At 46.6% G+C, this 25,557-nt stretch overlaps 1 protein-coding gene across 2 annotated transcripts in view; it reads left to right on the top strand.

Annotated features, from left to right (window-relative positions):
- Positions 1–24,794, top strand: part of LOC119379123 (uncharacterized) — a 39,493-nt gene extending 14,699 nt beyond the window's left edge. Inside the window, exons 5-9 of one of the 2 annotated variants that reach the window (XM_037648304.2) lie at positions 5,225–5,279; positions 13,059–13,123; positions 17,543–17,602; positions 17,699–17,753; positions 23,894–24,794. In XM_037648304.2, the coding sequence (XP_037504232.1) occupies positions 5,225–5,279; positions 13,059–13,123; positions 17,543–17,602; positions 17,699–17,753; positions 23,894–23,961 (303 nt within the window). In that variant the 3' untranslated portion in view covers positions 23,962–24,794. Of the gene's footprint in view, positions 1–5,224; positions 5,284–13,058; positions 13,124–17,542; positions 17,603–17,698; positions 17,754–23,893 lie in introns of both variants that reach the window. The other variant, XM_037648305.2, reaches the window with a different exon arrangement.
- Positions 24,795–25,557: the final 763 nt, after the last annotated feature.

Here is a 25,557-nt window from a genome sequence, read left to right as displayed (position 1 = left end):
GGCTTAATCGCTGACAACCCTTACGATAAGCATCTTCAGTTAACTGCTCGGTAGCGCAGGTGGCCTAGCGCAGTTGCATGCGTACTGCACGCATTTAATAGGCGAGAACCCAAATGCGCCGCGCCGCCATTCCTGCTGCCTCTTTGTGCGAGACCGCTAAGTGCGCTGCATAGACGCGTTGCCTTCGCGGACGAAACCAGCTCGCCATTGCCGCGCCCGTGTGTGGTCAGGAACTAAGTGCGCATCACGAACCCTTTCATGATAAATGTGTGCGTACGATACAGCAACAGTAAAGTGACGGCGTCAGCTTAGTTGGCGATGTGCTGCACACAACTAGAAACGATCGGCTTGGCACGGCAGCAAATGCTGCGTATCGGCGGCGATTCGGCGATGTGTGTGCGCATCGCCGCCACAGTCTTCGTGTTCCGCATGATCGTTTACAAACGCTTCATGCGAGATCGCCGTAATCTATTCCGCGCTTTGCTGTTATCAGCGGCGCTCCTCACGAGATGTAAAAGTGGCGGTTGGCACGTACGTAGTTAAGCGGGGTTCGCGGCAGGTACCGAATGTATTTGCGAGAGCCTGGGCGCACACCAAAATGCCTGATAATTGTAATGGGAGGCATTAAAGCTATTTTGGACGTGGCTGCGGCGGTTTGACCACTTCAGCAGAATAAAAAAGCATGAATTTGTTTTTTTCGGACCGCCCGATTTTTCAGACGATTTTGCGGTCCCTAGGGAGTCCGAAAAATCGGCAGTTGACTGTACTGTTTGCCGCAACCGCAGCGCCGAAACCGACCACCATGTTGCTGTCGGCACTATCAAGTATGGCGATGACGAAACTGACAAAACTACGAAAGTGCACTAGCATCCAGAAGTACTTGTGTAGGTGCTGTAGGGGCTAGTTGAACATGATGGAGGAAAAAGGCAGCGCTGCAAAGTTCACATTGGACAGACATGCAGGTGCCTCAAAAAAAGGCTTCAGGAACACAAGAAGTTGTGTAGTAGAGTTGCAATCGAGGGAAATCTTGCTCAGCACGGCTCTGCCTGTAAGTGTAACACAAATTTCAGAGGCACAATTATTTTGGTATACAGACAAAATTAAATAACAACTGTAGAAGCATACATTATGTAAGAATGGCAAACTGGGTGTGTTGGTTCAGCATAATTGAAGTGTAAGGTGCGAAGACGACAATGGACAAAAGGGGGAGTACACACACACGGCGCGCCACTTCCAACAATATTTATTACGTAATGTTTATTCGTAATAAACATTGTTGGAAGTGGCGCTCCGTGTGTGTGTACTCTCCCTTTCGTCTGTTGATGTCTTCGCGCCTTACACTTCAAATATACAGTATGCTGTTGGGGAAGTTTGATGCATACGTGAGCTATCCGTCATTGCACTTACAGACAGGCAAGTGGCGTTTTTATGGGAACAAAGGTTATTTTGATCGCTGCACATGTTTCATCTTGCATTCTGATATGGAATTATGTTAACGTAAATTTCCAAGGGAAAAATGCACGTGTTTTTACTAGAGCTGTGCGAATAGCAAAATTTTGGGTGCGAAGCGAATTCGAATATTGAGGTGTGAGTGCGAATCGAATCCAATATTTTTCGAATATTTCTTGAATATTTCTAGAATATTCTTTGAATACTTTGAAGCGAAATTGCAGAAAAAAAGTTAGAGAGCATTCCTAAGCATATTCTTATGAGATAGCAACATGAAAGTGTTTCTTTTCGCTAGGTTGATCAAGCACTGGCGGGGTGATGTTTCATAGTTGTCTTATCAAGAATGAGGAAATGTAGAGGCCGAATCCTATTTATGTACATGATTTGGTGCAACCAAAGTGTTGCCGACAACACTTTACACGTGATAGGCAAAGATGCCATTTCCTCAGCCTCTCCTCCTCTTTCAACTTCTGTGGAAGCCCAACTGATGTGGCGGAGAAGGGTGTGCTCCCCTCAAGTCCGGAGTTCCAAATCTGCCTCGTAGACGTCGAAATTTTGGATGCTAAAAAGCTTCGGCGTCCGATTTTTCAGGCTTTCTGCCCAAATTTCAGGCCCAAAACAGCATTAATTGAGCCCCCAACTCTGCCACATCTTTCATCTCCATGTTGGAACCAGCGTTTTCTTGAGTTAATACATTTGCGACCGTAGCGGGGCTTGAAAGGCAGCTTTGCCGCAATACCAGGGTGGGATGAGGTGAAGCATATTGAAAATCTAGCGACCACTTCCAATCGGACGTTGACTGTCTCTTGGCAAAGTTCGATTGTAACGGAGCTTGAAAGGCAGCTTTGCCGCAATACAAGAGTGTAACGAGGTGAAGCATATTGAAAATCTGAAGGGGTCACTTTTAATCGGACGTTGACTGTATTTGTTTTTGGGAAGTTCGAATACTTCGAATAGTAAAATTCCAGTGCGAATCGAATCGAATAGCAAACACTATTCGAAAAATATTCAAAATTTCGAATATTCACACCCCTAGTTTTTACCATTGTTAGCATTCATGTTTGGCCAAAGTGCCCTCTTTTTTATGTCTGTGCGTATCCCTTTTTGCTTTTCGTTTCATTAAATCAGTTGTTATATGCGCTTAGTCTGTGTTGTTCTTGTCTGCCGTCTTTGTGAACTTTGCAGCGCTGCCTTTTTGATCCACTAGCATTCAAAGCTCGCCGAGTCAGAGCGATGCTGTTTTCCGCAACCACTGCTTACAAAACCATGGCAGGCGTGACCATAGATTTGAAGATGTGCCCATAGAGTTTTGAAGGCACATGCATGGCCAGCGCACACAGATTGAAAACGGAACTACCGTATGTCGTAGCCGCTGTGCACAAAACCGTGGTCGCTATCAACGCAATCATCGATAGCGACTACACAGCTCCAAAGCTACACGGCTAACACAGCGGTAGATTAAAGGCAATAAAGTCGTAAAAAGGCACGAAGCATTTTGGCGTATTGTCGTTCACTTATAACTATCATGGAACGGACTTTGGCAGTTAGCCTCAAGCATAGCTTTAAAGCGTGCATTAGCGGCAGCAGCTGCACCATCCCTTACTGGTCCGTTTGTGTACGTCCCAGAAAGACATACGTGAGTTCTTTCGATAGAAATATCGCAGTTTGGAAAGTGATTTTGCTTGCCTTTTGGGGATGCGAAATTTGGGGTAGTACAAATATTTTAACGCGGTAGCGTTAGAGAGCTCGTGTCGCAGAAATTCCGCTGTCGGCGTCGGCACCGTTGGTTGTGAGCGAAAAATTATCCGTGAGCGAAAAATCGAGAAAGTAGCAAATAAAATAAACGATAAAATCTTCGGTCCCAATGAGGATCGAACCCGGGCCGTTCGCGTGGCAAGCAGGTGTCTTACCACAAAGCCAGGATGTTGCTTGCAGCTGCTTCGGACAAAAACACTACATAAATGTCATGTAGTGAAAGTCGTCTCAACGCATTTTGTTCGGCAGGTGTCACGACGAAAACGAGCCCATACGGTAGGCGCATTCGCGAGGCCATCAAACTACGTCGAAAAACGCCGGGATAGTGCAGCCATCGCCGCTAAATACACACACGAACTTTCAAACAGCTCTAAAAATGGACAACTATGTCCATCTAGAGGAAAACATATCAAGCCAACGCAGCAAACGCTAGATAATGTGCTGCCATCTGTGAGGCATTGTGAGAAATATGCCTAGACTTTTCATGGCATCCGAGAGGGCCGGTGCGCGGCGTATATCTTGGAGGCCATGCGACTCTTGCTTTAGATCGAAAGCCTGTAAAATTCGCGCGCGTGCGTGCATGTGTGTGTGTAACAATACACATTAATAAGTATGCACTTAGTGGTTGAAGTGCGCACTATGGGCCGGATTTCGCTATCGCATTCAACTCTTAAAAGGCGAAGCGCGAAAATGTTTGAGGCCCGTGTACTTAGATTTAGGTGCACGTTAAAGAACTCCAGGTGGTCGAAATTTCCGGAGCCCTCCACTACGGCGTCTCTCATAATCATATCTTGGTTTTGGGACGTTAAACCCCAGATATTATTATATATCTTAAAAGGCGAAGCTTAAGGGTCCCCCAATTTTTGCTCCCCCTTGAGATTGGCATCACCGAAATTTTACTGTACCTCATTTTTACAGATTAGGAACTACATAGGCCCTTGTAGATGTCGTCAAAATTTATGATGTCACGGTGATTGGTGTGGGAATTTCAAGGTGGCGCCGCCACCCTCATTTTCTCGCTTAGCAAGTGTCTTCTTGTGACAAGCGTATTGATTTTTTGTATTGCGAAAGATTAACTTACTGAAATCTAGAATTGCTGCGCAAACAAAAAGAAGGAAGAAGAGACAGGATAGAGCACAGACTACCAACTGTTTAATTTGCATTCTAGAAGCCAAAATATAGGCATGCATGTCACTGCGCCATCACAGTGCACACAAAAAAGCAACAATCTTGTGCGCATTGTGATGGCGCAGCGATATGCATGCCTATATTTTGGCTTCTCGAACGCAAAATAAACAGTTGGTAGTCTGCGCCTTATCCTGTCTCCCTTCTTCCTTCTTTATGCTTGTACAGCAAGTCTAGATTTCAGTATGAACCAAGTAGTCTGCAAAGAAGTATTGCTGCAACAGAATAATTTACTAGTACAAGAAAAATCATTTTTCTATTAGTGTCCACTTATAGGAAATCACTGTCATTGTGTATAGATTTGTCATTGAGGCAACCTTTCTCTTATAATTAATGCAAATGGAAGATATGAGAATTTGCACACTTTCTGGTTCCTTTATTTATGGGAATTAAGGGGGGATGTGGCAATGAAAACTATATTTGTTATTTATGGAGATAAAGTGATGAAATTTGGCATGCAGATGTGGTATGTTGTGCTGATATTATAATTGAAATCGGTTTTGAGCTATCTTTTGTAGTTTTTGAATTACAACGCTTGATAGACTCTCATTGTCATCCCAAAATTAATTCATGAATTAGACATAAGTTCGTCAAGATTTTTGTATAAGATGCTTGTTTTTTTCTACTTCTACTGCTTATTTTGGTCTAATGTTTCACCATGACATAAAACATGGTCTCAGGATTGCAAAAAAAAATTAATTGAAAAATTGAACATTTTGACCAAATTTACCATTCCCATTGCCACGTCCCCCCTTAAAGGGGAATTTCTGGCTTTAGAAGCTTGATACTGTTCAAATGAGTATACTTGTGCTTATATAACTTTATATTCATCCAGCCTGCCAAGAAGGAGCCTACCAAGAAGGCTCCCAAGGCACCGGGCGCTAAGCGAGGCAAGTGACCTTCCCAGTTTGTCACTTTGCATTCTGCATAATTTTTCTTCAGCGGCTGTTCTAAGTATAGTTAGTTTTCTTCTTTATATTAGGGAGTTTTAGCTTGTACGTATACTTCTTTACGTTACCGGATACCGGATGGACTTTGCGCATGCGCGAGCCTTTACGGAACGTAAACGTCTCGCCTGTTAGGCTTTACGTTTTTGGCCCTATCTCACAAATCCACCTTCGTTCATGGCTACGTGCGATATGCGATTTGCGGAGACTCCAGCCGCCGAGTCAAAATAAGCCGAAGTGCGAGCGCCACTTATAATCACCTTGTTTCAGCCGGATTACCGAGGCTAGAGCGACCTAGAATACCGAAGCCGTAAACGTGAGAGGCCTAAGGCCTTTGACAGGCTGGATAGGTGGTGCCATCTATAGGGTCCAGGGTGAACCAGGCAAGCACAAAATTATTGCAGAAACATCAGGCATTCTATTTCCATTGTAAATGCCTTGCAGCGGCATAATTACGAATGAGTTGCCTTTTCAATCATTTTTTTCCCTCAAAAACACTAGGCGAAAACAAACGTGTCCATGACTGTGGTTGCACGAAGTGTCACAAGATGTCGAACCATTGTCCGGTAACACGGTATTGCTACACCCCTTTGCGTATACCGGGATACTGCAAATGCTAAAAACCTCTTTTACGATTTTGCCGCAGCGGTGATTGAATCTTATCTAAAATAAAGTTTACATGCAGACATTATCATCATTATCGGTTTTGCGCAAACGTAAAGGTTTACGTGCGTACGTAAAGGTTTACGTTTGGGCAGCTAAAAAACTTTACTATAACTCGAGTTTCGGTAAAACGGTAAACGTAATCTGGTAACACGGTAACGTAATGAAGTATACATTTAAGCTAAAACTCCCTATTCATCCTTATGTGGGGATGTGGGAATGTGGGATAGAATTGGAAATGGTGGACTTGACCTACACTCAAACCTTGTTATAATGAGACTGGATATAATGAAATAATAGATGTACCAAAATAAACAACATTCCCCTTGAAAACCCCACAGAGATGTGCATTTTAAACCTCGTTTTACTGAAGTAAAATTGACCTGCCAACGGATATAACAAACTAAAATCATTCCCAAAGCCAAAAAATCCCCGTGTGTTTGCGCGAAATATATCGCTTCCTAACTTTACTGCCTCATGCTGTGTGTAGGTGCATGCAAGCAGCTGAACAATACTTACTCACGCTATTGCATTCTTTTATACTACCATTGTCCTACACTCCCCAACTTCCACCTGTTTCCCTGCGTTGCGGCGCGCAGCTTGGTGTGATCGGAGTGGGGCCTCCGAGATCGCAGCAGCTAGGCCTGATCAGAGCATGGCCTTCAAGATTATGTTTTCTAGCAATCTCGGAGCATGCGGTGTGAGAGTCATTGGCCTACACCTCGTGTGCATTGTAGTGGGCTGGATGAGTGACGAAGGCGCGCTGGCTAGTGAGCTGTCTGGTGCTTATTCAAGACGGACATTTTTTCGCTCTTGTCTTTTTTCGATAGCATAGCTGCTTCGCTGGTTTCGTGGCAATGTGGATGAGCCAAGCCCAAAATGGAAGTGAAAGACCAATCGCATTGGAACAGAATGCAGCGGTTGTAAAGGCTGTTGTGTCAGATGCCAAGTTGCCCAATGCCGCCGCTTTCGATTTTTTCTTCTTTTTGCTGCTTCGCTAAAATTACGTTGCAAATGTGGCTGTATAGCATTAGAGCGGACTGCAAAGTCATCTTGTTCTTTGCACATTAAAGGAGTCCTCGAACACTTTTGAAGCATTTATCATTTATTTGTGGCTTGCGTGGCTGAGGATAATCTTAGCATAGGTCTCTTAGCGTCAAGGATGGCCGTAAAATAAAATACCTAAGACACAACGCACTGTTAAAAGGGAAAAAGAGGTTTACATTTAATTATCAAAAACTTTGTTATTACACAAAACATGTAACACAGTCTCATACGCCCATCCGCTCAAATCGCATCGCTAACACGCACAACCGCTCACATCGCTCGCACTTCGCAGTCTCTCCTTGTTGCTCGCTCTTCTCGGTCTGTCGTCCTTCCCGCGCCTTTTCCTCTCGTTTTCCTGGTCACAGGTCCGAGCACACAAACGCTCACGTTGACACAAGCACATGCACACACAAATGGTTCCACGAAGTCGGAGGGTATGGGCAGCCGGCGAGGACCCAAATCCACGCATTCGAGGAAACTTAGTGTCAAACGCTCTGCCGGGCACGAAGGCGCAGTGTCGCATTTCACCTCCTGTGCCAGCGGCACTGGTGTTGTCTCGAGCAGTTCAAAGTCGTGCTCATCCTTTTGTATTCGAAACAGCAGAGAGCACTGAAGTGGGGCTGCCTCCTTTATTCTGCCCCGGCGCCCCACAGCGAAGGGAGGCTCGCCGATCTCAGCAGCCCATAAACAAGGAGGAGGCCCCTTCAGGCGCCCAACGAACACACGCATGACAGAACACAAAAAAAAGGAATAAAACAAAACTCGAAGATGTGGAGTAGTCATGTACACTTAGTCATCCTGACAGTCATTAACGCCCTCATTAATGGAAGGAAAAAAAGTGATACAGTCGAACCCACTTATAACGATCCCAGATATAATGATCTATCGGCTATAACGACCATATTTCAGTGCACTTACGATTTCCTATGCTACCCATTGAAATTGCGTCCACATATAGCGAACGTTTTTCAAGCCTCCTACTTTTACAACGAACACTTCAGACACGGTCACGGTAAAAATATGGCGTATACGAAACGAAACAAAGTTAAAGCAGGCCTTCTAAAGCATAAGAGGCGAGCTCTCACGCGTGCCCCGCTCCAGTTTACTCGTGACGAAGATGCATAGATCGGCGAGCACCGCATGCTGATATCGGACGCTGCGAGCGAGGTTGTCCTGGCATTTCTTCAGTGGCAGAATTGCAGTGAGGTATACAAAAAAAAAAGAAAGAAATAGGAGGCAGCAAGAAGCCTTGTGGTCAGCTTTCGCATGACAACCTTTTCTGGCGCCGTTCTCTGCAGCTACGACTGCCTACGATGAACCTATGCCTCGGAACGCAAGAAGCCATAAAATGCAATAAGCGATGACCGCTATAGCTCTTCGGCGCTTAAAAGTTCACTGCGTCGACACCACAATGTGCCGCAAAATGTCTTTCGTCATTTCGGTAACGGCAGAGACCGGCCGATCAATGATTACGACTTCCGCTCGACTGCGGCGATTCCTTCACGGATAAGCATCAGAAGAGAGCGAAGGCGATGTGGCGGCCGGCGATGAACGTGCCATTATGACTTATCGCCAACAACCTTATCACAGTCATGTGCAGCTATCGGCTTGGCCGCACGTGTGGTGTACTGTTCGGATTAACGGCGGCACAAGCAGTACAAGCGCGTGATGCTGCCGTTCGCATGTTTGCCACCGCTGCGCTGTGCGAGATGAAGTGTGCGTCGCTTCTGAGAAACGAAAGTAGCTCGCTGGTGTTGGGCGGCACAAGCGCCGAGAAACGTCAATGCATTACAGCGAGCGTATACTGCATGTTTTATTAGGCGACAACCCAAGCGCGCCGCGCCTGTCGTGCAGGGCCGTCAGAGCATTGCGAAGACGTAGAGTGCGTGTTGCTTGAAAAATGCTTGTCTTCGCCACGAACGAACAGGCTACTCGCCGCACCAGTGCAAGGTCCGAAGTGAAGCGGGCACATAGAGTGCACAAATGCACGTAATACAGCAAGCGGCCCGGCAATAATGGCGTGAGCCGAGTAGGCAACGCGCTGCACGCAACTAGCCAGCAGATGAACGGCTCCACATGGCAGTACCGCGGTTCAGTGAAACGCTGTCGGTTAACTGCAGAGGCAGTTTAATTCACTCGTGCACGCAGCGGGCGTCACTTCACAACGCGAAAAGGCCTAACTTCTCACCGGAGGGGTTTTTAGCACTTTTCAATAAAAATGCCCGGGAAAAAACATTGCAACCTGAGATGTCCATTTCAAACGCCTGTCCAAGTTGCTGTCCTTTACGGAGTACCACATCATCTTCTCCGCTCGTGAATATAATCGTAACAACCTCTCCGCCCTCCACGTTAGTGAGGATTTCGCACCCAAAATTGTTGAACAGCACTGGACCGGTGACATTAGGTTGTGATGACAGGCTTACCAGTTTATAACATTGGCCTGCAGTGTGGTCTCCTCAGCACTTTTCAAACACAATTTTGGACATGAAACGAGGGGCTCGAGGTGAAAGAACAGGCACTTGTCTCTATGCCGTAATGCAAGCTGCCGCCCAGCCTAGCAAATGTCGCTTATGGCAGCTTGGTAAACATGTGGCCAACAAGCAAGTCGACTGACTGGGCCGCGTCTGGCACAACAAGTATCGGAATGTTCTTGCCAACGACACCATCGATCACTAAATTGGCCCTGCACTTGCCAATCGCACGAACAGCTGGAGCGCCCTGACTACCGAAGCCATACAGAGTGGTAGCTTCTTGCAGCATTTCCGCTCCGCACTGCACCGCTGCTGATTCGTGCAGTAGGCATCCGGAACTGCCGATGTCAATCATGCTGACCAAAGTTTCGTTGCTGTTCCACTTAACATTCTTCAGGAGTGCACAAGGGTCGATCTTTTCTCCCGAGACAGCGTTGGGTCTCATTGCTGGGGCTACTTTCTTAGCAATGCCTCTTAGTCTGCCCAGCCTTTCCACATTTCATACATTTTTCCACATGCCTTTGCTCTGGGAAATCCCGCGAAATATGTCCAAATTTCGAACAATTGTAGCATTTGCGCTCACTGTTTTGATTTGTGACTGGTGGCTGCCTGTCCAAACTGTCCTACCCGAACGTATTCTGCAACAGTGCCTTGGGTGCAGGTTGCACGAGAGGTGGATCGCCCGTCGCTCTTTGCTCGAAGCGCTCTCGTCAGTCACAGTCGATTCTCTCGAATTCTTGTATATCGTGAAGCAGGTTGCTTCGTTCTTGTGCGACCTTCCAAGAAGCTTTGGGCCTAATTCCCGTAGTCAGAGACCAGTCAGCACCAGCTCCCTCGTGTCACAGAAATGCAAGTGTGCTTCTCTGCAAAGACGCACCTTGGCGTGAAAGTACACAGCTGTGTTCTCGTTTTGCTGCTGCATACGCTCATGCATGCGGCTCCATCGCTCCGCCACCTGAGTTTGGCTGTACGAAGTCCCCTTGAACACCCGCTCGAAGTCGTCCCACGACGAAATTTCCGCAGGTCAGGTGACACTTCACAGTTTCGAGCAGAAATGGTGTTGGCCACCGGTGAAGCGTCGCCGTCTGGAGTGAGAGCCGAGGAAAGGGTTGGAGCATGGAGGAGGCATAGCCAGACTACAGGAGCTGGGGGTGAAATCCAAGAGGCAAAGGGTTTGACTCCCAGTGCCGCCGGGCACCCACCAGTTTTTCTAACGGGGAAAGCCACCCCCGGGCTGGCGCTTGGTTTTGCGGGTCCTCGTATCCCAAAAAGGCGGTCTCTCCTTTCCTCCTATCCCTACGACGCTGCACTGTGTTCCCTTATGGGTTGCAGAAATAAGTGTCTTTCCTATCCCGAGACCTCTGCAACGCGACACTTGCGCTAGTAAGCTTCCCTATTCCGGCCATGACGCAGGTGCGCTCCGTTGACCACATCTGGCAGTCGCTGTGGTTTTTGTGTGCCCCTTGGTTGTGGCGGTTTCGTGAAAGCGCCGAGCGAGAAAGCAAGAAGCAAACGCAAGCGACGGGAGGCCAAGCGCGAGTCGACCGTCCCTGAAGGCGTTGCCGTGTGCGAACTGAACAAGACTGGCAAAAAGCGTGGGCTAGGGGCGCCCAGGAGATTTCCGAAGAACTTTGTGGGTCGTATAAGCGCAACACTTTACACGTAAGCAAGGCATTTCTAAAGCATTCTATGCTAAGTGCACAAAAAATAAATAGCGCCCATATGCTTGCGCGTAACCCCCGTTCACAAAGTGAAACGCACGTCACAACGATTCCCCCCGGCCATTTTTTTCCTCAACAATACTGTATTTTGGACCCGCCATGGTGGTCTAGTGGTTATAGTGCTCAACTGCTGACCCGCAGGTCGTGGGATCAAATCCCAGCAGCTGGGGCCGCATTTTCGATGGAGACGACAATGCTCGAGGCCCCCCGTGTATTTAGATTTAGGTCCACGTTAAAGAACCCCAGGTGGTCGAAATTTCCGGAGCCCTCCACTACGTTGTCCCTCATAATCATATTGTGGTGTTGGGACGTCGAACTCCAACAATTATTATTATTAATATCGCCGTTGGGGCTTTGATCTTGAAATACATTGTGGAGCAAACACGCAAACCCTTATGCTTCATGCATCTAACATAAAATTACAGTACTAAAAACTCAATTATGCGCCCAAGCTCAATTGCTAGAGCTTCAGATGCGTAATTTAAAGGTTGTGGGTTTGGATCTGACCAACAAAAAGTTTTTTTTTGTCCACTTTAACTCATTTCAATTTATGCCGTAATTACTACATCACAGTTAAAAAATTTGCAGTGGCTTAAGCTCGGCTATGCCAGGATATACGTAGCGTTAGCAAAGGTTCAGCTGATTATTCTGAGCTTTCCAGATTGTCTAGAATTAGCTTGATTGTCATGCTTACTGCTGCTCCAATGACACACATTCGGCCACATCGTTCAGAACCGGTAGACCTGGCGGCGTGGCCGGGTAACGGTACCCATTGGTAACGCTAAAGAGCGGAATGTTCTGCTTAACGAGAAAGTTCTTGCACGTTGTACAAACCCGCGCCACGGTTTCACCCCACTCAGGCGCCGCCACTAAACTCAACGTTTCACGCATGGCACTACTTAGTGGCGTCAAGTCTTTCGTGTGCCATAGTCTTTCACACACGTCGCACACGTATCCAAACGGATTGTTTACGAAGTCCATCTCGAAGGTACGAGTCGCACTGGCGCTTTCGCTAAGTTTCACAGTACAGGCAGTCGATCGGCAAGCCTTGAAATCATCTACGGCGTCGTGTTGTTGCTGCTGCAGAGGTGGTCGGGCACGTCGCTCAGCATCCTGGCGACGCCGCTTTGCTAGACGTTCCTCCCTTTCCTCTAGTGTCTCCGCGGCACGTTTAGCCTTCCTCTGTTCATTCTTCGTACGCTGAACCGCTAATTGCCAGGCAACTACTTCGGGATCCGACGAGTTAAGCTTCTCTGCTCTTCTGCGCCGTTGAGCAGCATTTGCGCTCTCCTTCTCCATGGCGTTACCCACCTGCAAACGCCAGTCAGAGGCGCGATCAAGCGGCACCAGCGCATTGTCAGACGGTGACTGCACAGCGAAGGCGAATAGCTGCGCGTGCCATGGCTACGACGTCACCCCTCTCGAATGCGCAGATGCGCAGAGCAGCAGCGGCGAGTCGCACGCGCCGGCGCCAGTCTGTCTGCCCGGCTTCGACGCCACTCCTCCCACTCTCCGCCACCAGCAGCGGCGAGCCGCGCGCGGCGGTGGCGGAGAGCACATGAGATGCCGGCTCCGCACTTATCCTCGCACATGCGCAGCACGGCTCATGATGACCCACGCGAAATCAACTCCGGCTAGGCAAGTGTAGCTAACGCTACAAAACAACAAGTGATGTCCCCTATGCTTTCCTTGGCTTGTCTGTTGGATCTGTATGGTTGTATCTAACTTGGTGTAGTAGGCTCACCTAGCTAATTTGACATTTTCTTAATTAAGGAATTTGAGTGCATTTTATGCCCTAATTCTGTATCTGCCATTTCCAGAGAGCGCATATTCCCGGAAGTGTGCTCTGTCTCCAGAACTGGCTGCTGTTGTTGGAGCTGAGGAGGTAAGACAATCTTGTTGTGAGGGTCATTTTGTTGGTTTTCAACTTGATGAAACACGTTGAGCATTCTTTAGAAGTAAAACACATTTTGACCCACCTTTTCGATTTGAGCAAAACATTCCGTTGTGTGTTTGTGTTTTTTTCCGCTGAGCTAACCTGCGGCTCACATTTATGTCTATTTATTTTGCATTCAAAGTTTGTTGAAGATAATCGGATTAGCATCACCGGCTAAACCAGCTCTCTGGCAGCCTTGCCACATACTTTGTTTCTGTGTTTGACAAAGCAAAGTTGCCAAAAATTCCCGTAAGAAATATGCTTTTAGAGATTGCACATCTTTTGTACTAATGCAGCTACCAAAAACTTAGAGATTTGGAATCTGCAGAAAAAATTGGATAAGTTTGTTAAATTTTGTTCAGTTCACCCAGCTAATAAAAGAAATAAAAAAAAGACCCGAGTCTCCCCTTAATGTGTTTGTACAAGATGGTCAGCACTGTTTCAGGGTACCTTCAAAGGCTTTTGAGTATGCATTCAAGAGCAGCAATTGTGCTTCTGGCAGGTATGAACTGTCCCGAATCGCTTCTCTAATGACTTTATCTGCACTGTATCTCGAAACAAGTACATAAAACTTGGACATAAAACGTAGATATAAAAAACCATAGGCCCTGTGGAGAGGCATGGGAACGAGCAGGAACATCTTTATACATGACTTGATGACACAGGGCTTTGCTTTGCTGTTGCGAAGTTGCCGATGCAGCACAGCAATGCTCGACACATTTAGGTCTCTTCGATTTGGCTGCACCGGCGGCACCAGTTCAACGGGTGCAGCACCGTCCTCCTCGTTTTGCTGATGCCGCGCGCGCCCTCTGCACCGGTTCCCTCGTTTTGTCAAGGTGCAAGCGCAGTGCTGCACGAGTTCTCTGCTGGCCTGCACTCGCTCAAGAGGAAGTGCAAGGAAGTGCAGCATGGCGTGCGCCCCGTCCTCCTCCCGAGCTTAGAGCAGACGACGCTGCGTGTTGTTGTTCAGGGCGTGCAAAAGCAAGTTAAACTGCTGACTCCGATGGGCAATCTTAGCCACGTCTTTTCGGCAGCTATTAAGGCGGATCTTTTTACATCTCTCGTGAGCAGAAAAATTCACCGTACTTGACGGCAATACGAATGGTACACAAAAAAAAAAAGATGTGGCGCGACTCGCGAGCTGCGCTCTCAGTTCGCCTTTGCGAAATCGTGAAGCTGAAGCGATAGGAAGTCTTCTAGAAAAACTTTTGAGTTTAAAAATGCATTCATCGTGCAAGCGTGCGTATACATGTGTCTTAATGGTTTACAAGAATTGCACATTCGTTCCCTAGTCTAGCGTGAAGAAAAGTGGCGACGTCATTAAAATCCTTTGAGCGCAAATTTGTGAGCGTACACTTTCTTGGATAACTGAACTTTGCCGTCTTAGCGTCGGTCACAGGACCCCAGATATTTTGGTTTTTTCTTGTTGTGTGGCCTCGCACGCACTTTCATAGAACGCCGAAACCAGCGAAATTTTCCATTGAACCAGTAATACGTATCTCCACATAGTCTGAACAGTCTCTTGAAATCACACTCATGGAACCTGCTGACGACGTTCTCGTACCCACGAACAGGAGTTACATCTTCACAAACCAACATGCAAGCAACCAAAACACATACACTGTCAAAATCCTCCTGGAGTCGCTGTTGAGGGTCGCCGTTGTCGGAATCGTCGTCGCTGCAGAGTCGAGCAGTTCCATACGGTCGAGCAGTTCCACACGGCAACTACGAAGAGTGCCGCCGCGGCAGTGTTTTTAGTAAACAGTGCACCAGCGATACACGCCGCGTCGGCTGTTCGACCGACACGGCCTGCACCTTCGTTTTGGTTGCAGCCGCCGCGTGGTAGAGTCAGTAGTGTTGCGGCTGCACCGGCACTTGCTGAACCGGTGCTGCGCGCTCACAGCACCGCTTCGCACCGCAACGGCACTTTCCAGAACTAGTTCAGGCAGTGCAAGACAAATCGAAGAGACCTTTTGATTACAGCCTGGCATGATCACCAGCTCTTGTGCTTGTTGCAATAAGTGCCTGCTATCACTGTATGATCAGATAAGGATTTCACTTTGCTTTCTATACAGGATTCCAGTACCAAACTTTTTAAAATGAGCATTGCTACGCCACTGTTTATGATCACAAGGTACTAATCTGTCAAAGAAATAGCAGGTTAGCAAAGTTTTTCTACAGGTGAATAGACGTCAGACTCTGCCCAGGAGGCGCTGCGAAAAACACCGCCACCAGCGCCCTCATCGCAGCCGTGGCGATAACTGGGTAGTACAAAGAGAGCCGTCCGCAGGCGAATGTGCATAGGCCACAATAGAACCCCCCCTCCCCCTCACTCTCTTTCGTTGGTGTCGAAGCACGGTTTCCTGAAAATCAAGGGCCTGGAAAGCTTCTTCCACCAATTCACGCTTCGAAAAAGTAGGAAGCTCATCAAAGCAAACTGTGGGTATAATGCAAGAGAAGATTCAGTTATTTCGGTGTGCTGCAACTCACAAGTGCAAGCGAGCATCGCACAACATCGAGTCCGAGGCAAGCCCTCCGACGTCCATTCACTAGCGCCTAAGTGCGTTAAATTCGGGTAGATACGTAATGCCAAAGGGATGCAGTACAAATGCAATCAATTTACTTAGCTATGTATCTCACCATCAGTGGTAAAAAGCTCGCTTTATCAGGGACGAACGGCCCCGGCGACTTTCGCCTTTTCAGTTGCATTCTCCCTTCATCTCTCGCTTCATGTGCATTGGACTGTTTTATTACGCATCCTCAAATGGTTTCTTGATGGTTGTCTGCGATTTATATATACCGCATATGGGGATACGTGCGTGTCCACTTTCACGGTCTACAACCAAAGGCAAAACCGTGGCCTCCGAGATAGCTACGGCAATCGCGAAGGCCACGGACAGAACAAACCTGAAGGTGGTCATGACCAGCATTTTGCGATTTACTTGTATGACGCACGTGTTAGCGAGTTAAAACCGGAACTCTGAGCCTTCAAAACATACGTGCGTGATGCTGTGTGGTGACTACCAACTCGGGTTATAGGATGTTGCGGTGTGTGTATCACGCCTCTTCAGTCTGCCTCTAACTGCTTACTCCATGTTACACGGCACGCACCGCGATCAGAGCCTCTGCTGAGCTTCACAGTCAAGGTTACTACGCTTCTCTGTCAGGGCTACGCAAAAAGAACAGCAGAACCACATTATCATACTTTCTCATGCGACCGGCTGTGGAGAACGCGGGTATTTCGCTTACCCAACACGCTCGCAACGGCATGTATCCACTGCGCTCTCGCCTTTCTGCTTCGTACGACAACTATGGAAATCGGTAAAACTGAACGTTATTATTCAGTCCTTTGTGTCCGTGGCAATTCACAACGCAACAGTAGCGTCGATTGAGGCATTTCTTTGTAGCGTGTGGAGCTGTCTCGTCAGCTGCTGTTTTCGCCGTCGTTCTGGCGAGTGATCCAGCAAACGTTTCATGGCGGTTCGGTGGCGCGTCCGACCAGTGGAGAGAAATTCACAGCTCTCTTTCTTAGTGTTAAATGCGGCAATATTAAGCTCAGTTGTTGTTTCACACTCACTAGTTGAACCTGGTCCCACAGTAAACTGTGTGAGGGAGTCGGTCTTTGTACTACCCAATACTGCTCCAACAGATGGCGCCACGCGTCTTGTGAAACTCCAGAGCCTGACGTCTATACTGTTTCAGTAGCGCCAATGTGTAAGTCGCCTGTAGCAGCAGGTCCTTTGATGTCCACATACATCACATTTGGTCAAGCTGGCCTGTATTATTATATATATTTTGTTCCGTTTCCCGTTTTACTGTGCGGCCGGCCATTGTAGGCAAGGAGGGTGGAAACTGAAATACAAAACTTTCGAACCATACCAAGGTGGTGGCGCTCAGTGACGAGAAAGGCAAAATGGCTTTGTGAACTTGGGTGTTTTAGCATGATCTGAAGTTTGTTTCTCATCATCTACAGACTAAATTATCGGGCACAGTGTTTTCACCCAAATCTTATTAAATAAATACAATGTAGATTAAACATTAGAAATCTAAATCAGTGCTTTCCAAAATATTGTCTAAGCAGACTTCGCCACCCCCACTTATGCATATTGTCTAAGCAGTCTTCGCCACCCCCACTTATGCATAAGGCTTTATGCCTGGCAATTTATGCAATGCAATTGTGAACATGTGCATACATAGCAAAGGTAGGCCTTGTTCAACCTGATTTGTTGGTTATTTTCACGGTAGTCTTCATGAGAATTTTACGCTGCAACTTGTTTGAAATTACAGACGCTGGAAAGTTCTAGTTTGTTGTTTCTCTGTGCCATTGCTTATGCATTTATGTAAAACCACACTATCTTCTTTCTGTAGATGGCCCGAAGTGCCGTGGTGAAGAAAATGTGGTCCATCGTTCGCGAGAGGAATCTTTTCGTAAGTTTATCTTTTCTGTATTGGTCACTTTTCTACACTTGTAAACTGAAAAATGCTTGGTTTATCTTGTATTCTCATTGCACATTTACTTTACAGGACCCATCCAACAAGCAGTTTGCAATCTGTGATCCCCAACTGATGAAGGTTTTTGGTGAGCATTACTTTGCACATGTTCTTGACATTGTTATATTAAAGTAGCTGACTGATTTTTCTGATTTCATGGGGACCTTGAAATGGCCCAAATAAGGACAGGCCAAAAAGATCCACGCGTCATAAAACCAAAATTCATTCCCTTAGAACAGGACTGAAATGGTCACAAGCATGTTACTAAGTCACAAAAAAAAAAATAAAGCATTACTGGTAACGCTGTTACTTGCAACGCATTACCACCAACACCACTGTGTTCTCATCATGAAACTCTTGACAACAATGTTGATGCGTTAATGTCGTCTTGCATTGCCACTTTTGGTCATCTGGACGTATTGTCATCTGTGATTCTGAGTCACTTCCTGGATGCATAATTACCTAATACATGATCTCTTTGTCAGCTTGAAGTACAAGCTGTCGTTATCGACTGTGGCACACTTAAGGAGTGTCACAGCAGCTGCAAGGTTCATCCCAGTGGTGTGCAAGTCGGCTATTGACTGCTCACTGTTGTCAGCTGCAGCAGCAGTGTTGCTAGTGGTGCTGTTTGCATCCCTGTCCTCTTTAGGGCTAAAAACTGGCATGCCTGAAACCATTGGCAATTGGTGAAGGCTGGATGGCCTGCCAGGCATCTGTGAGCATGCCGCTTGGCGAGAAGAGGTTGACGCAATGCACTTTCCATTGTCGAGGCACAGGAGTATGTGGCCAAGGAGACGGGCCCAGTATTCCATTTTTAGTTTCTGAATGGTGTCGTGGTCCATCAACTGGAACACACTTGTGTTCAGCACTAGGGACTCCAGCCATATCACTTGAAGGTTGGGTATGGTGCCATGCACCCTGCAGTTATCAAAGGTTATCACTTGTTGTTTCTGGTGCCCAAACATTCGGTCCAGATGGTGGAGGCAATCTTTGAGCAAACATTGTGTAATCCAAGTCTTCGTCTACGACATGGGCTGGCTCTTTTCACCTTTAAAGCAGCTTGGGTCTTTTGGCTTTCCTATCGCTAGCAGAGGCAGCTTCTGGGTGTCAGCCGCATTAGCTCCCACCATAACTTTTACCCTCCTTTTCCTTTGCTTCCCTCCAGTGCAGGCCTCACTGGAAAAAGAAAGCGAACAATCTGGCAGCATTTTGAATAAAAAGTCTGTCTTGTCAAAATTTAATATGTCTGCAGGGATCATACTCTCAAATGAGACTTCAGATAGCTTATCCAGTAATCCGTGACAGTGGTCTGATCGATGGCTCTGCCCTCCATGCAAACTTTTTTTAATTTAAACTCTGTGCCTTTTGAGCCATCTTGGCTTATTTCTTTAGGATGGTGCCTAAAACCAGAAGGTTGTTCAATCAGACTCCTTTCAACTACAGCAGCAGCTTTTGTTTTTTTCTTTTATGGTAATTTTTTTCTGGACTCCTGCAGTGAGACTCATTAAAGGGCCCCTAAACAACCTCCGATATTTTTTTTTCACATTTCAACTAAACGCGGCAGTGTTGTGAGCCGAGGGCGCCCCACAAATTACCAGAAACAGTCCCTTCTCCTCTCCGTGCCTTTCGGCATTCCTCATCCCGTCAAGGTTCGCCGAGACGTCAACATGTAGTCTGCTCATCATCTACAACACCTGTTTGTCCGCTCGCAGGTACGCGCACTTGCTGCTCTTCCTCCTCGCATGGCGAGGAGGAGCACTCTGTTAGGAGGAGATACGAGCCGATGACCGGAGCATAGCGAAGGAAAGAGGGAAACGAGTGAGGGCATCTTTTGTGTCGTCAAACGCGTGAAACTCCGCTATTACGGCACCGTTTCGAAAAATTCTCAGGGCTACATGTTCGTTGTAGACTCGTGCACAACTGCAACACCACAACTAAGTTTCAACCTCTGGGAAAAGCTGAAATGATCTTGTCCTTGTTTTTGATACAATTGGATAATGTCTGCTTGGAGAGGTTAAACTCACTTGCGACATTCACCTGCATTCAACCTTGCTCTGTGAGCTTGATGGCAACCCGCGTCTCCAGTGTCATTTTTCAATATTTTTCGCATTTATTCAAAACGGGCAATGGCGAGTAAAGCGAAAGGACCATGGTGTCGAAAACGCATCGGCTATAACATTTGCTTGGTTGGTTGAGAGGCACGAATGGATTGACCTGCCGCGGTGGTCTAGTGGTTATGTTGCTCGACTGCTGACCCGAAGGTCGCGGTATTCAATCCGTGCCGCATTTTTTCGATGGAGGCAAAAATGCTTGAAGCCCGCGTACTTAGATTTAGGTGCACGTTAAAGAACCCCAGGTGGTCGAAATTTCTGGAGCCCTCCACTACGGCGTCCCTCATAATCATATCATGATTTTTGGATGTTAAAGGGACACTAAAGGCAAATATTAAGTCGACGTTGATTGTTGAAATAGCGGTCCAGAAACCTCGTAGCGCTGCTTTTGTGCCAAGGAAGTGCTTATTTTGAAATAAAATCACGTTTTTAGTAGTCCGCATAGCGTTAGCGCGCTTCAAATCTCCCGCCTGAAAATACGACTCTCATACGTCACTGCTGCCATGCCCAACGTTGCCCGCTTTTACTGCGCCCGCCGACACTAGTAGCAGCCGAGCGGAAGTAGCGGGACCCACAGTAGCAACAACGGCGCTGCGGCAAAGACTTGCTCGGATGGGCACATTCAAAGCCGTCACCAAGTTGCGGTTGGTCTCGTAATCCTCAGTACGAAAGTGCAGCGAGCACACACGCAGAGGTTTTGACTGTTTAGCACACTGGCGCAATGGCATGACACTAAGCCACTTCGAGCGTAAGGGTTCATTCCGCGGCACCCAGTGAAAAGACACACCGGTTTCCTTGCTGCAGCACTGGCGTTGTGCACCATTCGGGCATCCGGCAATATCACACGCATGCGGCATTTTGTCGAACTTTTTGTCAGAGCGACCTTCACGAGCGCGCAAAACACGCACGGCAGTACGCGATCCCGAAACTACCACTGAGACGGGCGAGGCACAGCTCGGCGAAAACGGAACCTTTGAACCACGCGCGCCGTTCCCCATGGCAACGCCACGGAGGTTTTGTTTTCCATGAATCAAGCGGAAACGAACAAACAGCATTTTATTACGTCTTTTGATGCTCGGAATGTTCTTTTTTTACTGCTGCTAGTTTGATTACTAGTGATTTATTGTAGGCCGACTTCCCTACGTCATCGGGATCACTTCGAAAATGTCCCACTCGTGGCGCTCGTCATGTGATACATTTAGCTTAATTTCTCGGTAAGTAGGGCACTGCTGTTGATAATATTGCCGTTTTAGAAGTTGCCATACATTGGGCTTTCACTCTAACATAAATTGTTATTTGCCTTTAGTGTCCCTTTAAACCCCAACAGTTATTATTACTAATGGAATGCCGCTACTCACTCAGCAAAGTTGCAAAAGCAAAAGCAACGAACTTACATATGCAGATAGCCCGGCTGAAAATGTGTGGACTGCTACTACCATGACGTTGAATTGAAGTAAAGTTGACGGGCAGTACTGAATGCCATCATCACCTGGTGCTTATTTGCTAAACTGTGACTTGTTCAGTGCAGCCCCTAGGATTTTGTGCACACTTATGCAAAATAATGGAGGCCGTCACTTCAGCTAAGCCATGTCAATTCATGTTAAATTTGGAGCAAGTTGACACAAAATTCATAATGGCATTCTTTGGTGAGCTACAGCGCTACTTGATCGATGGAGATTTAGTGGTGGTAGTGGGAAAACCTTGAAGATAAAGAATAATAGAAAAGACATTCTAAGGCAGAGCTCCACCGGCATGGGCTGCTCGCTGGACTTGATCTAGAAAAGCGATCTGCATCTACAGGTTGCAGTCCGCGACCCATGGCAGTGATAGTTGAGGTTGGTATGAGTGGTGAGTCTACTGTGTGAGGGCTGGCGCACTGTCATGCTATATGTGATTTTACTCTGTCCGAGGAGGTTTGAATAAGTGTTGGTTTGCATTTGGCTCCCAACCCTTCCCTGACTGCGTGTTAGATTAGCGTGAGGGGGTGCGAGTGTTCGTGACTCACTCCTCTATAGGGCAAGAACCTCCCGTTGGGTGACGGGTGTTGTGTTGATTGCAGGGTACCAAGGGTCGATGCCACAGCTCAGTAGTTTGCTTCTCAAGCGGCATAATCTGTTTTCTCACTTTCCTCAAGGCCCTCGTGTGTGGGATACCAGGTGATTTCGTGGTCCAGTTGAAGGGGTTTTCTTAGCAGTTGTGCTGCCACAGCGGGCAGGACGCCACTGAGATAGGCTTTGCACGCTGCTTGGGTTTCAGTTACTAGTACATGGGTGGGCACTCCCTGTTTGTCCACATTGTTTGTGGTTGTTGCAGTGGCCGCCGTCTCTTTAGTGGTTACCGATTGCATCTTGACCGTGGCCACCAGGACCTGCCGGTCTTGTCTGGTGATTGCAATCGTGCGGTAATTTCTTCCCACGAAAATCTTGAACATAAATCAAACGTCCAGCGTCTGCACCTGGTAGTTTCCAACCCTTCCAAAATAATAGGTCGGCCCATAATTAAGCACTACACAGAAAGTCTGTACTCCCGGTGGTCGCATATAGAAAGCTATGCAAGCGTACACACTGTCCTCTACACAGTGTCCTTGATGACTTTCAGTCCAACATTGCTAGTGAAAGGTCGAGTAACAGTACTGAGTCATACCTGCTGATTGTCCATCACATCGTGTCGATCTCTGAGCATTGCCGGGACTGCAGTCTCGTTGAACTCTCCATCGCATCCACTGTTGCCAGTACAGCAGGGTCTTTGCTTTGCTTTTTCCTCAGGCCGCAAAACCTTTCTTCAAGTATGTTGTGTCTTGGCCTGAGGTTTTCATCGACTCGTCTAGGTCCCTGTCTCATTTTTGTTGTAATAACCTTGTTGCTTGCCGTCTTGATAAACTGAGAGTCTCTAGAGTCTGGTTCCACCTGTTTCCTCTGCTGTCCTGAGAGAGTTGAATCGCCGCTTAAATTCCAGGTAGCCAATTTACAACAGTCCAGACTTGATGTCTAGCGTGGACTTTGTTGAAGAGCCGGTTAGTCACAGCAGGCTGATTGCTCCTCCCCGTGCCCCCCCGAGGTTGTCACATAACAGTAATGTTAAACCAGTATATATCAAACTTGAAGGGCATTGCAAACTAGTCTAAAATATTGGTAATTTGAAGTATACAATGCATGCCTTTCTGAGCTTATCTACAAACTCTGTACGTCTTCGACAGTCTCTTGAGATCATGGAAAGCAGGGACTTACCAATTCGATGCCCTAAAGCTTCATTGCAGACGCAGAAGTTTATTCATTTTTCATCATGTCTCCCTGTTAAATGCATGCATTAGATGTGGGAAAGCTCTCCTGTTCTTGCAGCATTGTGGTGGCCCTCTTCTAATAAAGAACGGCCGGGGGTGTTATGCTTCAATGCACAGGGGCTAGTATTATTTACCACATCACATGGCTGTGTTCTGGTGAACTTTACTAAAGGAAGTCCATCATTTTGGTGTAACAATAAAATCCCTGCTGCACATGCCATCCATATTTTGAGACATGTATTTTGCCTATTTTTCCTGCATTACTTACATTGCGCATTAGCTCTACGCCGCCAGGTGCCACAATGAACACAGCCACTGGCTGTTCATTCATTTTCTCCTCCAGTAACCCGATGGGTGTTAGGCAGGCTAGCGATGCCTAAACTACTGAAAGTTGTAGTTGTAGTGTAAAGCAGTAGGTACAGTGCTCACGGATTGAAACGAGACATCAACACTTCTATTATAACGACCGGTATGCGCAATCGCTGGAGGTGACTGCGTCAAATCACTACAAACCTGGCCGCTTAAGGTAATGTTGGGCCTGATGAAAGTGTTGGAGTCAAAATTGCACTGGTACGACGCAAACTGCAGATGGTGGAAGCTAAGGTATGGGAGCATGTAAATTACTTGGCCCTAAATTGCCGTGCTTCAGTGAGTGAGCACTACATTTTGCAAGCTCATGTTGCAGCTGTGAACTTGAATATGCAATGGACTACATTGACATGGTTTTAAGTAATATGTTTAATTACTGGTGACATTTATAATTGTTCTGTTCATATATTCTTTCCTTTCCTCTCTTTTTCTGCTCTGTTAATTCCTGTATTTGTTCATGCACTGCAGGGCATAAGCGTGTGCGTATGTTTGGGATGATGAAGTACTTGAAGAACCACATCAAGGACATCAAGTAATTGGGCCATCAAGGAAGCTCAGCGGTGTGCCTCATCCGGTATACACTCTTGCTTCCCTCTTCCCCACGCCTCGACCCATCTGGCCCATCTTCCATTTTTTGTTGTCACTCCAAGGGTGACATTCTGGGTGTTCATGAATTGCCGGGCAAAAACAACATGCTCACCCAACTCACTGTGTGTTCTTGTTGTGGTCTTAAGAGCTGCCGCAAAGAACGGACACATTTTTTTTTAAATGTACGCCCATTTGACGTACAGACATGCAGCACGCATCTTCCAAGTCATCATTGCAGTCTTGTTAATATTATTCACCTCCCATAATCACTTCAAGTAATAGCATTGTTGCACACACTGGCAGCAGCATTGAAAATTCTTGAATGACGTAATTTTTTTCGAGGTTATGCATTTTTTATTTTTAAATCATTTTACTCCTGCCTTTTCTCTCAACCTGCAAACATTGCTGCTTGATGAAAATGTAAAGCAGGAACATATTGTGCAGCCATTGTAATGGATTGAATTTATGGCTGGCTAGATAATGCTCCAATGGTAGTGCTATGTCTGCGTGTTTGTGCTGGGATTTTGTGTGCAAGTATTTCAAAGTGTGCTGTTCAAGAGTGTTTTGCTTTGTTTGAGTGTTTATTATTATAGATTTTTTTTTAGAGCTCCAACGTTTGTGATGCAACATAGTTGCTTTGTAACAGAAGTCCAATGAATTGTTTCTCAGAAATTTATTATGGCCCTTTAAAATCCGGGTGAAATGCTGTTACTGTCAACTGTTCTCAGAGAACAGAGGTCTGTGTACCTTTTTTGGAGCATAATAAAGTGCGCCTTGTGAATGGCGCGGTTTTTCCCAGTGTTTTTGCTTATTTGTCCAACAAAGAACATTAAACCTTGAATGTCACAAGCAAATTTGATTTTATTTGAAGGTTCAGAAGCTGATGCATACACTTCAAATACCTATTGCTAGGAGCTGGCAATGAAGTAAGACATGAAATGTGTGCACACACCTACAAAAGTTCTGGAAGATGAAGTTTACTCACATGTTCAGTGTTTCTGTAAGATGCTTTAAACCATGACATAAGCTTGCTGCTGCTTTAGGAGTACCGGCACGCATATTCAGATTTAGAATACCGAATTAACTGTGGCAGTTGCTTAGCGGTTTTATGGCACTGCACTTGTGAGGTTGCAGGCTTGATTCTGGCCACTGTAGTGGCATTCTGATGGGCACTGAGTAGATGGTGAAGCAAGCTTACGCCATCACCTGTCATGGCAGCAACTAGCCTCCCGATAGATGAAATTGACTTAATTCTGTTACTTCCTCAAAAACTACGCAAGATATATAGTGCATGTTTAGCATTCGGAAGAATAAAACTCAACCTTACTGCAAAGTTCGAGCTAGAAGAGTGCAGCAATAATTGCAAAATCTTTTTTTTTTCTTACATATTTAGCAAAATATGCTCATCTTTCATTGTAAATAATGAACTGCAAGCATAGGTTTTACTGGGACCCAATGTTAGGCACCTTTTTGTGAACTTCTTCTCAAGATCTGACCTAGTCACTTCAGTTTCAGGGTGCACCTTAAAAATTAACATAGTTTCT

Source organism: Rhipicephalus sanguineus, chromosome 1 (assembly GCF_013339695.2).
Source record: "Rhipicephalus sanguineus isolate Rsan-2018 chromosome 1, BIME_Rsan_1.4, whole genome shotgun sequence".
Classification (NCBI taxonomy): Eukaryota; Metazoa; Arthropoda; class Arachnida; order Ixodida; family Ixodidae; genus Rhipicephalus; species Rhipicephalus sanguineus.
The sequence above is the reverse complement of the archived record's forward strand: the minus strand, read 5'-3'. Positions and strand labels throughout refer to the sequence as shown.